Raw genomic sequence first — 16,494 nt, forward strand, 5'->3', positions numbered from 1 at the left:
GTACACACAAAATATTATTTTATTATCATATATTTAATTTATATTTATATATCGATATAAATCGTATATAATCTTCATGATATTAATCATATACAATCTCAATTCTTATTTTTTTTGTGCATGTTAACATGTTAATTCATGTTACAAATGCATAACAATGCGCGAGACCGTGCTTGTTAAGTACGCTATTATGGTTGTAGCACGGACATAAACCGCCTGAAAGTGGATGTAGCACGGACAGCCACCAGATGCAGGTTTTACCGTCGAGACCTAAAAGTGGATGTAGCATCGTAGTTCCCCTCTCAAAATGGATGCAGATAGCGCCCATTCCCAGTGCAAAAAATCGGTGTTGCCGAAAACGCCGTGTTGGCCGCTCTCAGGTTCCTCTCTGGGTAAAAGTAGTACCAGAGAGAAGGAGAGAGGTCATAGGCCGCTTTTAGCCGTGCCCAGTGTGAGGCGCCCTCTGCACAACCGTGCACAACCGTGCACATGAACTACGATGCCAATGTCACGACTCTTTTCTGATTTCTCCCACACGCACGCACATATAGCCGGCTCAGTCTATCCGTGCGGACCACGCGCTCGGCAATCATCGGCGGGCCGAGCGACAGAGAGATATCATTCCCTCCTTCTCGCTCTCGTGTTCGCTCAGCAACGCGAACGAGAATATCTTTCCCTCTTTCTCGTTCTCGTTTTCGCTCAGCGACGCGAACGAGGCTAATTCTTTCTGGGCTGTAACAGAGAGAAACCTGAGAGCGGCCATCAGCGAAGGTTCAGAAATTTTTATGAATTTGACGCGCCCCCTGAGAAATAGACGTCAACTACGTCGATGTCGTTCGGTAACGAGGTTTGTCTGTAATAGTTTAATTCATATCTGAGCTACTACACAGAATATAGTAAAAGTTATATATATCATCAGGAGGAATCATCCCAGCAAACACAATATACATATAATGTGCATGTTAGTCGTAATTTCCTATTCAACAATATAACTGTTATATAACGCAAATGTTATATAATAGTTATGAACTAAGATCTTTATCAGTTTTCTTTCAGTATGTATAACAGTCAAGATATGATGAGCAAAATAATTATTCGATAGAAATGTAAATAAGATTATCGAATTTGAAATACCGTATACAAAAAAGCCATTTTCACAATCATAAATAATACTTTTAAGGAAATGTCATAAATAACAATATATAAGAAAAATAATATAAAAAACTAATCCACGTTACATGTAATATTGTATTTGCTGGAATATTTCACGCACTGCGTTTCGTGTAATTAGGAAAGTAAATTATTTAGGATAAGAAATAAATATAAGAAATATATTATATTTTCAATTTTTTATTTTCTTTTATGTGTATATGTGTGTGTGTGCGTGTGTGTGTATATATTTGTTATTGCGTCATATAAATATTTATAGAGGGCATTCCTCTGCCTCTTCTTCTCCATTCTCCTCTTCCTCTTCCTCTTCCTCTCCATTCTCCTCTTCCTCTTCCTGCATCTTCGCTTCCACCTCTTCCTCTTCTTCTCCCTGTCCCTCTTCCTCTTCCTCTCCCTGTCCTTCTTCCTCTTCCTCTTCCTCTTCCTCTTCCTCTTCCTAGTGCAGCTACCACCGCTGCTTCAATAATATTTTGCTTCAATAATGCTGCAGTCTGTAACAATAAGACAATATTAAAATATAAAGTAAAGAGTTAAATAAGAAGTTACAATTTAATATAATGTACTCAATAAACATACATGTCTAAAAGACGTCAAAAAGCTTTCTTTAAGACAATTTTTAGACTTGTATGTGTAAAAAACGTCTTAAAGAAATCTTTTAGACGTCTTTTAGACATGTATGTTTACTGGATATTGATTAGCGTCTAGGCCCAGATCCACAACTTCTAGTTAACTTAACCAACTGGTTATTTCACTAAACTTGACCAATTGCATTTGAAGTTAAGAATTAATCAGAATTAAACAATTACTATTGGCATTTAATCAGTAGTTAAAGTTACACAGAGGTTGTGGAACTGGGCTTTAGACATATACGAGGGTGGTCTGATAAGTACTTAGCCTACAAAAGAAAAACGAAAATTTTAGAAAAGTGGCGATTTATTTCTCAACATAGTCTCCTTTTAGCTCGATACACTTGACCCAGCGATGCTCCAACTTCTTTAACCCGTCTGAAAAATACGTTTTCTCGAGGTCTGCAAAGTAGGCCTCCGTGGCGGCGATGACCTCCTCATTCGACTCAAATTTCTGCCCGGCGAGTGACTTTTTCAAGTTTGGAAACAAAAAGAAGTCGCACGGGGCCAAATCTGGAGAATACGGTGGATGGGGCAGCAGTTCGCAGTCCAATTCGATCAATTTGACCGTGGCGAGGGCGGAGGTGTGAGCCGGTGCGTTGTCATGGTGGAAGAGCACTTTTTTCTTCGCCAAATGGGGCCGTTTTTTCTGCAATTCGGCGTCGAATCGGCCCAATAATTCGGCATAGTACAGCCCTGTGACCGTTTTGCCCTTCTCCAGGTAGTCGATGTAGATCACACCTTGTGAATCCCAGAAAACGGTGGCCATCACCTTTCCGGCCGGTCTTCGCCTTCTTCGGAGCACGTTCGCCGGGTGAAGTCCACTGTTTCGACTATTCCTTGGTCTCTGGTGTGTACCAGTGGATCCATGTTTCGTCGACGGTCACGAAACGACGCAGAAACTCCTTCGGATTGCGCTTAAACAGCGTCAAACACTGCTCTGAAGTGGTCTCACGGTTGCGCTTGTTGTCCGGAGTGAGCAAACGCGGCACCCATCGCGCCGACAGCTTTCTCATGCCCAAAATTTCATGCAGGATATAACCCACGCGGTCTTTTGAGATGCCTACTGTCTCAGCTATCTCGCGCACCTTCAATCGGCGGTCTGCCAATACGAGATCGTGGATTTTTGTCATGTTATCCTCCGTGGTAGCCGTTTTCGGGGCACCTGGGCGTGGCTCATCAAAAACCGACGTGCGACCACGTTGAAACTCGTTAAACCAATTTTTGACGGTCGCCATCGAAGGAGAAGAGTCACCGTACACAGCATCCAAGCGCTCTTTGATTTCGCTGCGCGATTTCCCTTCCAAAAACAAGAATCGAATCACCGACCGATATTGCTCTTTTTCCATTTTTCTAAAATCCGCGGACACGCCCGCTTCCACACGCGGTCAAAACAAAACTACGAGTCCGATTCGGCTGAAATTTCGACAGTAGCCGTCTACGAGAATGTACTACACGATAGTAAATTTCTCTTGCGATAGTGGCGCCATCGGGCGGTGAGGCTAAGTACTTATCGGACCGCCCTCGTATATGTAGGCAGTCTGAAAAGTTCTCGACCTGACACATACATAGCATTAGAAACTGTCAAACTATAATTGTATTGGGAAAATGGCATCCCTGATATAAACCCATGTAAAATTTTATTCGATCTGTCAAGTCATTCGAGTAGTAGCACCAGTTGAAAAAGCTTTGTGCAAGATGGGTGCCGCATTTGCTAATAATTGACCAAAAGTACATTCGAATGCGTATTTCTCAAGCGTATTTGGCACGTGTTTAAGCAAAATAAAATGGATTTCAAGTGTCGTTTTATAACTGTTGATGAAACTTAAATCCAATCAGAGCGAAAAGAACCTTCCGCAATCACATATTAATGATGGTATTGAATTATTGGAAAAACGTTGGAATAAATGTATTGAAGTTTTAGGAGATTATATTGAAAAACATATTTCACGGCAAAAAAAACTTTCTTTCATTGTTACGCCAAGAACTTTTCAGACTGCCCTCGTAGATTTTTATACTTACTGTTAACGTTATTGGCTCGGTCGCCGTCGTGGCCATCGCTGTCGTCATCGATGTCGCCCCGGTAATTTTTTCAGACACCGCCACCGTAGCCGTCGTGGCTGTCGCGGGCGTCGTGACCATTGTGGCTGTGGCGGGCGTCGTGACCGGTGCGGTCGTCGTCATCGTATTAAGCTCGTTCTGAAATAATTCATGAGACATATTTGTTATAAAAAAGCATTTATAATATATATATATAATTAATATTTAACGGTTAAATATATATTTACCTCATTCGCCGACATCCTCGCATATGCACTGTCTAACACCTACTAAGCAACTGACATCTACTGACATCAACTAACTGGAAAACATATGTAGCACGCTAGGCACATAGCTGCGGATTGTTTATGATTGCGCGTACGTGCGCGCGTTTTCTGAAACAAATAAATCGTATAGGAGCACGGTATAAACAACAAAAAACATACGTTGTAAAAGCTATCCATGTCGAATCCACATAATTTATGTCATGTGAATTCATGCATGAGTTATTTACATTAACACAACTTTTTTCACCACAGTGAACTTGTATAAAAGTTGTCAATAAACTTTACAAGCGTTGTTTTTATCATTCGCTTGACGATTTGAAACAAAAGAAGCGCTATAGCACTGCTGTTTAGCGACTCTGTCGCCAAGAATAGTCAATCTGCGTCGCGAGGTTCACAATAACGTTTGTTATAGCGGTACTTCGCTATTCGTGCTTTGTGATAAGTATTTTGACCTGAGCTGCAGTCTTTTTTTCCTTCGTGAGATTAGTGTTTTACAACATTTGTTTCTAAATGATCTCTCAGATCTACGTGATCTGTCTCTTTTGCAACACGTATTACGGTTTTTTGCCCAATACCATTATTAATAAATATATTTGTATACGCCTATATTGGTGTGTATACTTCATTGTATTGGTTCATTTATTCATTCTTTTTTTTCCTTTTACGTGTTACTTTTTTTCTTTTTTCCATTTTTCTCTTTATTCTGTCATTTTTAGTTTCTTACTTTTTACATATTTTTTCTCACATATCTAAAATTATTTTTTGCACTGCATTCCAAATAAAAATATAAAGACTATGTTAACTCCAGAAGATAGCTTTTATAACAGGTACATGTATAAAGATTGTCAGAATGGAAAATCAACTGGAAAACGATTATTCAAATTCCCAATGCAGAAGGATGCAAGATATAATACATGGATACTTAATACAGGTAGATCTTTCTGCAATAATAATTTTCTATATAGAGGAAATGCGGATAATAGTACGCATTTTTTACATTTAATTAATTGTACACTGTACAATTTGTAACGATACGACATACTTACTCCAAACTAACACTGAATATGAAGTGTTATCTGCTGTGTACTGACACTACTAAAAATTGAAATTGATATAATTGAATTAATAGTGCTTCAAATAATTAACAATATGAAATGCTGCAAATCCGTACTCTTGGACAACCTATGAGATAAGAGTACGCACACGAAGTACAAGGATACGCATTTTTTATTCTATTAATTAAATTAATGAAATTGATTAACCCTTTGAGGTCAGCAGATTTCGAAGAGATCGATAAACATTAATATCTGTAAGTTGATCTAAACATTTGAATCTAGCATCGGGAGGATAGTTTTCTTTCATTATCGCTAGCCTCGTTCGCCGTGCCGCGCGCCAGGCGATCATGAATGCCAGCCTGGCGGCACCGACTTCTATGACGACTTGCGAATGCCGCCACTGTGGCGGCATCGACCACAAAGGGTTAAATGTCATCCTGACTTACTGCAGTTACAAATCCTCGCCGTTCTATATTTTTGCGCTTGTATTTTGATGATCTAAAACTAAAAGGAGCCGCCGAACTTCTTAGACCTAACGACGATATCGATATCGCGCGACGCGTAAGCGGCACGCGAGGATGACCGGCCGGTCAATGACATATACGCTGCGGCGGCTACACAGACAGACCAAAAATGCTCGCGACAACTATTGTCGGGAAATCATTAAAATTTTTTCCTCATTTAATTATTACTTTAAAATATATATGTTTATGTGTGTTTAATGATAATATGACACAAAGACGCGCTCCAGCTGATTTCTTATATAGCGACGGATCTTAGCGGCCCGTGATCGTCGCCTCGGCCGTTAAGCGCGGAACGGCGCACAGTGGGAAAAAACTTATTTTTTGGATAAAAATCTACGGATAGTGCAATTTTGATTGCTTCTTGTACGTTAGAGAAAGAAGCGACGTGATAACTGTGCGAACCTAGCACGTTGTACTCTTATTTTTTATTTTTTGGGTTTATTGTTGCAGAACCATTTTTTTCGTTATAGAGAACTGTAGAACTATCAAAAGCGCTATTAGAACTCTACTTGTTTTTTTCATATTGATAGTTTGACGTGTTAACTTCACAGACATGCCTTCCCGCTCCTCCACGCGCTCCTTGAACGCTTTATTTAAATTGGTTATAAGGCCTTCTGAATTTTTATTTTTCATTTTCTCGCGAACAAAATTTTCTTACTCATTATACTTTTACTTAATACTAATGTGCATGAATACTTATCGCTACGAGATGCAGCTAAAAATTATATTTACACGTCAGACCCTTCTCTTGTAAGATGCTACGATCAAGTTGAATATAAGTTTTTTCATAATTAGTTCCGCAGCCGTATAATGCTATATGCAAGATTTACAGTCCTGCAAAAGTTCGAAAGAGTCTTCTTGTATAAAAGCACAAAAACTGAATGACACAACAAAATTAAGGGTAATGACTAAATGAGTATGCGAATTGAGGCGCTGGCCGAAATATCGAAGTTGTAGGCATATCAAAACAGATCTTGTATATTTGTAAGCATACTGAAGCATTTTGTACAGGGTTGTAGGCACGTTGTTAGCACTATACAGGGTGTTAAATTTCAAACGTAACAGGTAAAAAATCTCGAAAACTATAAAAGATAAAAATAAGCTAAAACATGTGTTCCATGATTTCGAAGGGGAAAGAGACTGGCATTATCAGTTTTTTATTTGGAGGGTATTTTCACGGTCAGTTGAAGGTCAATTTAATTTTTTTTAATAGAAAGCTCAATTTTTCATTATATCTTCTTTTTCTACCAATTAATTTTAACAACTTTTGTCTGAATTATTTTTTATTTCCTTAATATTTTTTTAAATATTTAAGGAAAACTTTGTAACTTTCAACATTTAATTTACGATATCTCGATAACAATTCGTCGAAAGAAAAAATAGTATTAGACTTTTATATTTTATTTATTATCAAGAATATATTACTATAATATTGCCCTAACTTTTGTTAACGACCTTTAGACTTATCGACCTTTGGAAATTTCAAAATTATTAAATTAACAAAAGTTAGGGCACTATTATAATAATATATTCTTGAGACTAAATAAAGTAAGAAAGTCTAGTACCACTTTTTCTTTCGACAAATAGCAAGATATCGTAAATTAAACATTGAAAAAATTATCTAGTTTTCCCTCAAATATCTCAACAAATATTAGGCAAATAAAAAACTGTCTTAGACAACAGTTGTTCAAATTAATTGGTAGAAAAAAACAGTGTAATAAAAAATAGGGGTTCCCATTTAAATTTTTCAAGTTAACTTCCAAATGACCTTGAAGGTCATGGCCAAGATCAAATTCAAGATCACCATCAAGTCCGTTACTCAATTTTCTACAACTTTTGTATTTAAAATTTTTCATGAAAACTTAATCTTGCACAATTATTCGAGAGGTCCGGTATTTTTCAAACAGCCTGTATATCGATGGATTCGATATTAAATGCTCTTAAATTTTTGTCCTTATAAAAACTTAAAAATTTGCAAAGCTAATGGAGAGGAGGGAGGAGAAGGGGATAAAATATTGCATTTTGGAACATTTGAATAGACCGGTGGAAAGAATATAAAATACTACAAAACTTTTGTCTGAAAGACTTTTTCATATACTTCATATTTTAAGAGATGTTAAATAAAAACGAAAAAGTCCATTTTTTTCAAAGAGTTTCGACCTCTAAACATCGAGATAAGCACATAAAAGAATACGTATCTAATGCTTTTTGATGCTCTATAAAATATTCAATGCCCATCAAAATCAATGAAGGACGGCCCCGACTCTTTCCTTGTCAGCGCGTAACAAAGCGATCATAATCAATGACAAATTTCAGCCTAGCGGCTCCGCGGCCACACGCAGTGAACTAGAATATCTCTAAATGTGGCCAAAAGTCAATATCCGCATTGATCTAAAATAAAATTATTATTGTATTTAGAATGTTTGAAAATAGTTATAAGAGAAATGTTATGTTGATTGGATTGTTTTTATATCAGTCTTAATAGGATGAAATTATAAAATACATTAACACTTTTTTTCATTTTCTTTACTTTATCGTTCATATTTTAAACAATTATATATTATTTTTTGGACCTTTAGTTAACGAATATGATAAGCGAAGATCGAGAATGAAAAATATATAAAATTGGAGGAAATAAAAATAAATTATAATATATTACATTCTCTTTTATTACATTATTACAAGTATATTAATCATAACTACTCATTTCCGATTTACCATTCCCCGTAATTTCACTTTCAAGAAAGAGCATTCTAAGTTATATATGCTGCTTATGATATATATTTTAAGAAAAAGTTTTTGCTACTTTTTGATACTTTTGTTACATAACGTAAGCAAACTTATGTAAACAAGTCATCGCCTATATCTAAAGGCCCTATATCTAAAGGCTCGTACTGTTATACTGCGATATTAATCAGCAAGTCAGTACGGACCTTTAGATATAGGCGATCATTTGTTTACATATGTTTGCTTACGTTATGTAACAAAAGTAGCAAAAAGTAGCAAAAACTTTTTCTTAAAATATATATCATAAACAGCATATATAACTTAGAATGCTCTTTCTTGAAAGTGGAATTACGGGGAATGGTAAATCGGAAATGAGTAGTTATGATTAATATACTTGTAATAATGCAATAAAAGAGAATGTAATATATTTTAATTTATTTTTATTTCCTCCAATTTTATATATTTTTCATTCTCGATCTTCGCTCATCATATTCGTTAACTAAAGGTCCAAAAAATAATATATAATTGTTTAAAATATGAACGATAAAGTAAAGAAAATGAAAAAAAGTGTTAATATATTTTATAATTTCATCCTATTAAGACTGATACAAAAACAATCCAATCAGCATAACATTTCTCTTATAACTATTTTCAAACATTTTAAATACAATAATAATTTTATTTTAGATCAATATTGATATTGACGGATATTGACTTTTGGTCACATTTAGAAATATTCTGGCCCACTGTGCCACAGTCGAAAGGGAAACGCGTACGAACGAAAGCCGCGTATGTACATTTGCCACATGTATGCGGCTTTTGTTGCGCGTTTCCCCTTCCACCATGAGTCGCGAAGCCGTTGAAATCTGCTTTCACTGATCATGAATAAGCTGTTTTGCTTAGAGTGCGACAAGGCGAGCATAAACGGGCTATCTCAATCTCGCTCAGTGCGCCAAACGCGTGAGAAAACAGAGAAAATCGAGTGGTGGGGGTAAGCGTCGACCGTGCGCCTAAGAATTTCCAGCATTACTTGTGCCTGTGTCGCGTGTCTGCTCACTAATGGTGAGACAAAGTCAAAGCGATTCAATTGTTATCCTTCTAGTAGATAGACTAGGGGGATTCTAACCCAAATTGCTAATTAATTATGCAAAAGACATTATTTATTAATTAATATTTTTTAATTAATACCCCCCATAACTGATACCCCCTCTTAATTGATTCCCCCTCTTAATTGATTCCCCCTCTTAATCGATACCCCCTCTTTATGGATACCCCCTCTTTATTGATACTCCCTCTTTATTGATCCCCCCTGTTTATTGATCCCCTCTGTTTATTGATCCCCCCTATTTATTGATACCCCCTCTTAATTGATCCCCCCTTGTAATTGATACCCTCTCTTTATTGGTACCCTCCTGCTCCACCCAAGAATCTTTGATTCTATGAGCAAGATGGCGGCCGTGACGTCACGAGAGAAAAACGCGTCGGGCTGTAGGTAGACTCGAAACTGGGCCCCGCGGGTTGCTATCGGACGCTCGAACCTCCTAGACCATTGCTGCCTGTTGCTAGTAGACGTCTAGTGAAGGTTCTTACAGTATGTGTGTGATGACGTCACGCATACGTCAAAAGAAAAAACATGGCGGCAGTGTAGGCCAGACTCGAACCTGGGTCCCGCGGTTGCTATCGAGCGCTCCAACCTTCTAGACCATCGTCGCCTATTGCTAGTAGACGTCACGTTACGGGTAAGATGGTGACCGTGACGTCACGCATACGTCAAAAGAACAAACATGGCGGCGGTGTAGGTAGGGTCGAACCTGGGCCCCGCGATTACTATCGAACGTCTATCAGACGTCTCTCGAACGTCTATCGGACGTCTCTCGAACGTCTCTCAAACGTCTATCGGACGTCTCTCGAACTTCTCTCGAACGTCTCTCGAACGTCTATCGGACGTCTCTCGGACGTCTCTCGGACGTCTCTCTCGAACGTCTATCGGATGTCTCTCGAACCTCCTAGACCATTGTTACCTATTGCTAGTAGGCGCCTAGTGAAGGTTCTTACAGTGTGTATGATGGCGTCACGCATGTGTCAAAAGAAAAACAAAGTCGAAACTAGGCCAGACTCGGACCCCGGACCCTTCGTTTACTGTGCGATGGTCCTACCACTTAGACCATCATAGGGTAGGTTGGAAGGGAATACGAAACGTTCGTCGAAAGAGTATTTTACCATACCGACTTGCGCTGGGCACTATCCTCATCGTTCCGAGGAGGGGGAAAGGAAGTAAAATGGGAGACACATAGAATTAATTTATACATAATTTTATGTTTTAGAATGTCATTTATTTGTTCACGGCCTCATACATTATATTTTTTACAGCGCATGCTAACAATTCACAATCAATGAGCGACTCGCGGTCAAAGTCGCTGCTTTCTTGTATTGTTTTTGTTGCAGTATGTATATTAGTAATATAATTCTTCTTTTCACGAAGAATATTTACAAAACTTTTGAATTTTACACTAACTATACAGATATTTTCTGATAACCATCCATACATGTGATTGATGCAATTTTCAAATGTAAATAATACATTTAACGTATCTGGTGTTACATATAAGCAATTATTAAAAATTGTGAGTTTCACAATTTGTGAGTTGTACATCTTACATGACGTTATTGTTAATTCTTCTATACGCATCGGGGGAGACGATGACTTATAAAAATTGGCCTGCAGAAATCTTTGGATGTCAGCACGTTGCCCCATTAGCGCATTCCAAGTTTTGATCGGCAATAGCAGTTGTTTACCACGATTATCATCAACGACTATGTCTATGACGGGTTCGGCTCCTACGCTGATTCCGATATTCAAATATTTATAAGCAGTTGCAGTCAAAGCGTATCGGCGTCCTAAGATATGCATAGCAGGAGGTCGTGGAACGCTGAAAAGACATAGAAAATTTACATGTCTGAATCTTGGAAAAATTACTACGGATAAACTAAAAGAAATAGCATTATAACACTCACCTTTCGCACATTTTCTTGCTCGGTGGAGCCTCGTCCTCATGTTGAGCAGGCATGTAATAATTTGCGTGTTTAGCGTTCACTTCAGCACCGGCAGCATACATTTTTATTATGTAGACACACCCAAACTTTACTATGTAGACACACAACCGATGAATCTCGTGTTCACAGAGCGACTGAGAGACAGAGGTTTTTTTTCCGAAGCCTAATATTAAAGCTACTATAGGGCATCCCCTTCTCTTACTCTTCAGAGTTGTAGCGCATGCGCAGATATATTCCTCAAAACAGGAAAGTAAATGAGATGTAGATATCTTTGGTTAGACTCGGGATGGCATTAGAGATGTCGCTTCCGAACGACATCTTTTAATGATATCAGGGGAGAGGAGAGTGTCTTGACCATGGAGCGTTAGGTAGCTCAGTGGGTTTAGAGCAGCCCCCCTGCGAGAGACCCGAGTTTAATTCCCAGTCTAGCGACTCGCATTTACGCGATATTTTTTCTCTCTTCGGGACGAAATAAGAAGCAGGTCCCATCGTCTAGTTACGCCCTCCTTCTTTCACGGTCGTCATTTGACTCGCGCATATCCGAACGTGTTTTCTAACGGAGAGAATATAAAGTAAAGGATTCCAAAGAGCCGAGTATTCTCTGTAGTTAATAAAGAAATGGAAGACTTCACTCAAACCGAACGAAAACTGTTGGAGCAATCTACTCGTCTGAATTCGCGAGAGGCTTACGACGCGTGGGTGCAAAAGTTTGACAAGTGTATCAGATGTTTGGAAGAATAAAGTCGAGCAAAACGACCGCGATTGTCGATTGGTGCCGCGCAATCAGTGGTGGCTCGTATTGCACGACTCGAGGGACTGAAAATTTCTGTGCAAGAACGCTTCATACACGTGGGTGCTGGACACACATCAAGAGATGCAGAATTGGTATGGAGAGAAATTGATACAGCGTTCGAAAGCCGCATATCAACCGGCGCAGTTATTAACGTGAACCATATCGGACCTCTTCGATTTCTCCAAGATGCGAAGAGTACAGTGCTCGAGCACGTGCGAAGTGCTATGGAAAAGCACGGCAATCTTAAGGTGAACACTGTGTTCAATGGCGAGTTTATTTCAGGCGACAATCATGCATTCAAAAGCATTAACACGAGAAACAGTGAACTCTTTTCTGCTTTAGATTTGGATAAATGGTACGAGCAACGCGTCATCGAGCCTACCTTGGCATCTTTGGAAGAATTTCAAGAACGTGATAGTGGGTGGGCACTGCTACGCATACTTGATCTCACAGTCAATGTGAACAAATACAATCCACTGCATGCAGGGTGCAACATTGAGCTGCCTCGCGAAATAAAATTAAAGAAAGCCGTGATAAACGTACGAACTAAAGACAACGCATGTTTTGCATGGTCCGTGGTCGCGGCATTATATCCAGCTGAAAGAAATGAAGACCGGGAATCTTCGTACCCACATTACACCAAAATATTCAATCTTCAGGATATTGAATTTCCAATGACGTTTAAACAAATTACCAAGTTTGAACAGCTAAACAACATATCCATCAACGTATACACCACTCAAGATAAAAAGAAGCAAGAAGAAGCATGTACGATCGTTCCGATACGTCTCGCCAGTAAGAAGGAAAAGCATGTAAATTTGTTTATTGTGCATATTTGTTATATGTGCAAGATCCAATAGTGCAACATGGGACATTTCGTGTGAATCAAGAATGTTTCATGTCTTGTGGACATGCAACTGAGTAAGAAAAAATGCAAGAAGTATATATGCGATCGATAAGGAGATATTCACCATAAATATAACAAATATGAAATAAAAGAATAACTCGTAATATCCATTTCTTTTTAGTTGCTTGCATTATTTTTATTCCAACGAAAAACTGGAGAATCATATCATAGATTGCAACAAGTTGAATGACTGTGCAGTCATCCTGCCAACAGAGGCCAACAAGTGGCTCAGTTTTACTAATTACAGCAGAAGGGAACGGATTCCATTCGTGGTGTACGCTGACCTGGAATGCATTCTAGAGAAAACGCCAAACGAAGAAAAAAAATCGTATGTGTATCAGCATCATAAAGTACATAGTGTAGCTTATTATGTACGATGTTCCTACGATGAATCATTATCCGCATATCAGTGTCGTCGCGATCCGAATTGCATTTCGTGGTTCGTCGAGGAACTTAAACAATTGGGGCATCGTATAAAAGTTATTTTGTATAATAATACCACTATGAAAATTTTATCACAAGAACAGTGTGCAGCATTTTATAGCGCAACGCACTGTCGTATATGTGAAAAATCATTCGCGGTGGGGGATATACGCGTACACGATCATTGCCATTTAACCGGGCAATACAGGGGTCCTGCACATTCCAATTGTAATTTAAATTATACAGATTCCTATTATATTCCGATAGTCTTTCATAACTTATCAGATTACGACGCTCATTTTATTATCAAGGAAGTAGCCACCGCATTCGAAGGTCACGTCGATGTACTACCAATAACGAAAGAAAAATATATTTCATTTACCAAACATATTAAAGATACAACAAGTAAAACATCAGACTGGCGAAATCATATTAAATTGCGATTTATTGATTCGTACAAATTTCTCAGTACCAGTCTCGATAAATTAGCATCGTTTCTCACTGGAGACAAATTAAAAATTCTTCAATCCGAATTAAAAAACTTATCCAGCAAAGATTTTGATTTATTAACGCGAAAAGGTGTCTTTCCGTACGAATATGTGGATTGTAATGACAAGCTGCAGGATCAATGTTTGCCACCGCGCGAGTTATTCTACAGTTCGTTGACAGATGATATAGTATCTAAGCGCGATTACACGCACGCCGTAAATATATGGGAGCAGTTTTCTATTCAAACCTTAGATGAATATAGCGATTTGTACCTGAAGACTGATGTTTTGTTATTGGCTGATATTTTCGAAAATTTCCGCGATAGTTGTATCAAAAGTTACGGTCTAGATCCCGCGCATTATTATACACTGCCAGATTTCACGTGGGACACGATGTTAAAACATACAAAAATTAATTTTGAATTGTTCACAGATATTGATATGGTAATGTTTATCGAACGCGGTGGTATACGTGGTGGTCTGAGTCAGTGTTCCGGTAGATATGCAAAAGCCAATAACCAATACATGCAGTCTTACGACCCATCGAAGCCATCCTCATACCTCATGTACTTTGATATAAATAATTTGTATGGTTGGGCAATGTGTCAACCGTTACCATACGCTGAATTTAAGTGGGTTGATGATACGTCGAATTTTGATGTATCATCAATCCCACTAGATTCGCTCACAGGTTATATTTTCAAGGTTGATTTGGAGTATCCCCAACACCTACATGATGCACACGTAGATCTACCATTCTGTCCGACGCGAACGAAGCCCCAGAACAAAAGCCAAGAAAAACTCCTTGCGACTTTATATAATAAGCAGCGTTATGTTATTCAATATTGCAACCTGCAGCAATGCACACGCCATGGTCTTCGTATCGGAAAGATTCATCGCATACTCTAATTCACGCAATCTCCATGGCTACGCAACTACATAGAATTAAATACGCAGTTTCGAACGTATGCAACAAACGATTTTGAGAAAAATTTATACACATTGATGAACAACGCGGTATTCGGCAAAACAATGGAAAATGTTCGCAATCACGTCGATAAAACTTTTGACAAAATGGGATGGATGATACAGTGCAGAAGCAATGGTCGCAATGTCAAATTTTCATAGCCAGAGCATCTTTTCAGAAAATTTAATTGCCGTTGAATTGCGAAAACTCGAAGTGAAGTTCAACAAGTCGATCTATGCAGGTATGTGTATTCTCGACATATCTAAGACCTGCTTGTATGAATTTCACCATGAGTACATGTCACCTCTATATCGCGAGAAATGTAAAGTACTGTATACGGACATAGATAGTTTAATTTACCATATAATGTCCGACGATGTGTATGAGCTTATGAAACGTGACATTGCTAGGTTTGATACGAGCGATTATTCTCAAAATAACATATACAGTATGCCGCTTAAGAACAAAAAAATTCCAGGGCTTATGAAAGATGAAAATAACGGAGCTATAATGACAGAATTCGTCGAGCTCAGAGCAAAAATGTATGTGTTGAAAATAGAAGGTAAAAAGGATAATAAAAGGGCGAAGGGTGTTAAGAGGAATATTATAGCGCGAACAATCAATTTTAACGATTACACGTATTGTTTGAGAGAGGAAATTGAAACGAGTCAGCGTCAATCGTACATAAGATCCAAGTTGCATGAGGTATACACAATATTCGAAACGAAAACTGCTCTCAGTCCATACGATGATAAGCGATATATTGTGACTCGATAAATACATTACCATAGGAACATTATAGTATACCATTATAACGTTTATTTGTTTTATTGGCTATTTTACAATTAAGTATGTCATCAAATGTTCTAATAAAACTGTATTCATTTTTTTTTACAATACATTATCTTTTTGTATCCATGAATTATGCGAATTGTCGAATCCCAGCCTTTTTACATATACCTTGCCACCTTGCTTGCGTAACACCTTTTCTACTAAGTATACATCTGGATTGGTGATACTATGTAGTTCGTGTTCGTAGAAACCCCCAGCGACAGGTTTCCCGCGCGAGTCTGCGAGTAGGTAAGTTGCAGGATTAGTTGTCTACACTTTGACGATTTTAAACACTTCGGTTGTCCAATTCGATGTATAGCTTTTTCAAAGTTTTGAATGTTTGCTGACACGTACCGGATCACCCACTTTGAATTTCGCAGGTGCTGCAATCTTTATGTTGCTGTAGACTGTGTTTAAGAGCTTATTAGCAATCGCAGGTGTCACATCGATAGGACGCATGCCGATAGTTCAATGTTTTCGCGTGTTGTATTCAGCGACGAGGCGCGGCAACGAATCGATCCATTTGTAAGTTCCGTTGAACGTAAACATTTTCCACATGTCGTTCTTTAACGTGCGGTTGAATCGTTCCACAACAGATGCCT

General features: G+C 38.3%; 2 protein-coding genes across 2 annotated transcripts; both read left to right on the forward strand.

The window, feature by feature from the left end:
- Positions 1 to 13,321: 13,321 nt before the first annotated feature.
- On the forward strand, positions 13,322 to 14,860 carry LOC112589332 (uncharacterized). The gene is made up of 2 exons (XM_025302215.1): positions 13,322 to 14,660; positions 14,800 to 14,860. The coding sequence occupies exons 1-2, from the start codon at positions 13,687 to 13,689 to the stop codon at positions 14,840 to 14,842; spliced, it is 1,017 nt and encodes a 338-aa protein (XP_025158000.1). The 5' UTR covers positions 13,322 to 13,686; the 3' UTR covers positions 14,843 to 14,860.
- Positions 14,861 to 15,180: 320 nt separating this feature from the next.
- Positions 15,181 to 15,863, forward strand: LOC112589333 (uncharacterized). The gene has a single exon (XM_025302216.1). The coding sequence runs from the start codon at positions 15,197 to 15,199 to the stop codon at positions 15,836 to 15,838; it is 642 nt and encodes a 213-aa protein (XP_025158001.1). The 5' UTR covers positions 15,181 to 15,196; the 3' UTR covers positions 15,839 to 15,863.
- Positions 15,864 to 16,494: the final 631 nt, after the last annotated feature.

The sequence above is a fragment of the Harpegnathos saltator genome, unplaced genomic scaffold (genome assembly GCF_003227715.2).
Source record: "Harpegnathos saltator strain DR-91 unplaced genomic scaffold, Hsal_v8.6 scaffold470, whole genome shotgun sequence".
In the NCBI taxonomy this organism is placed as follows: Eukaryota; Metazoa; Arthropoda; class Insecta; order Hymenoptera; family Formicidae; genus Harpegnathos; species Harpegnathos saltator.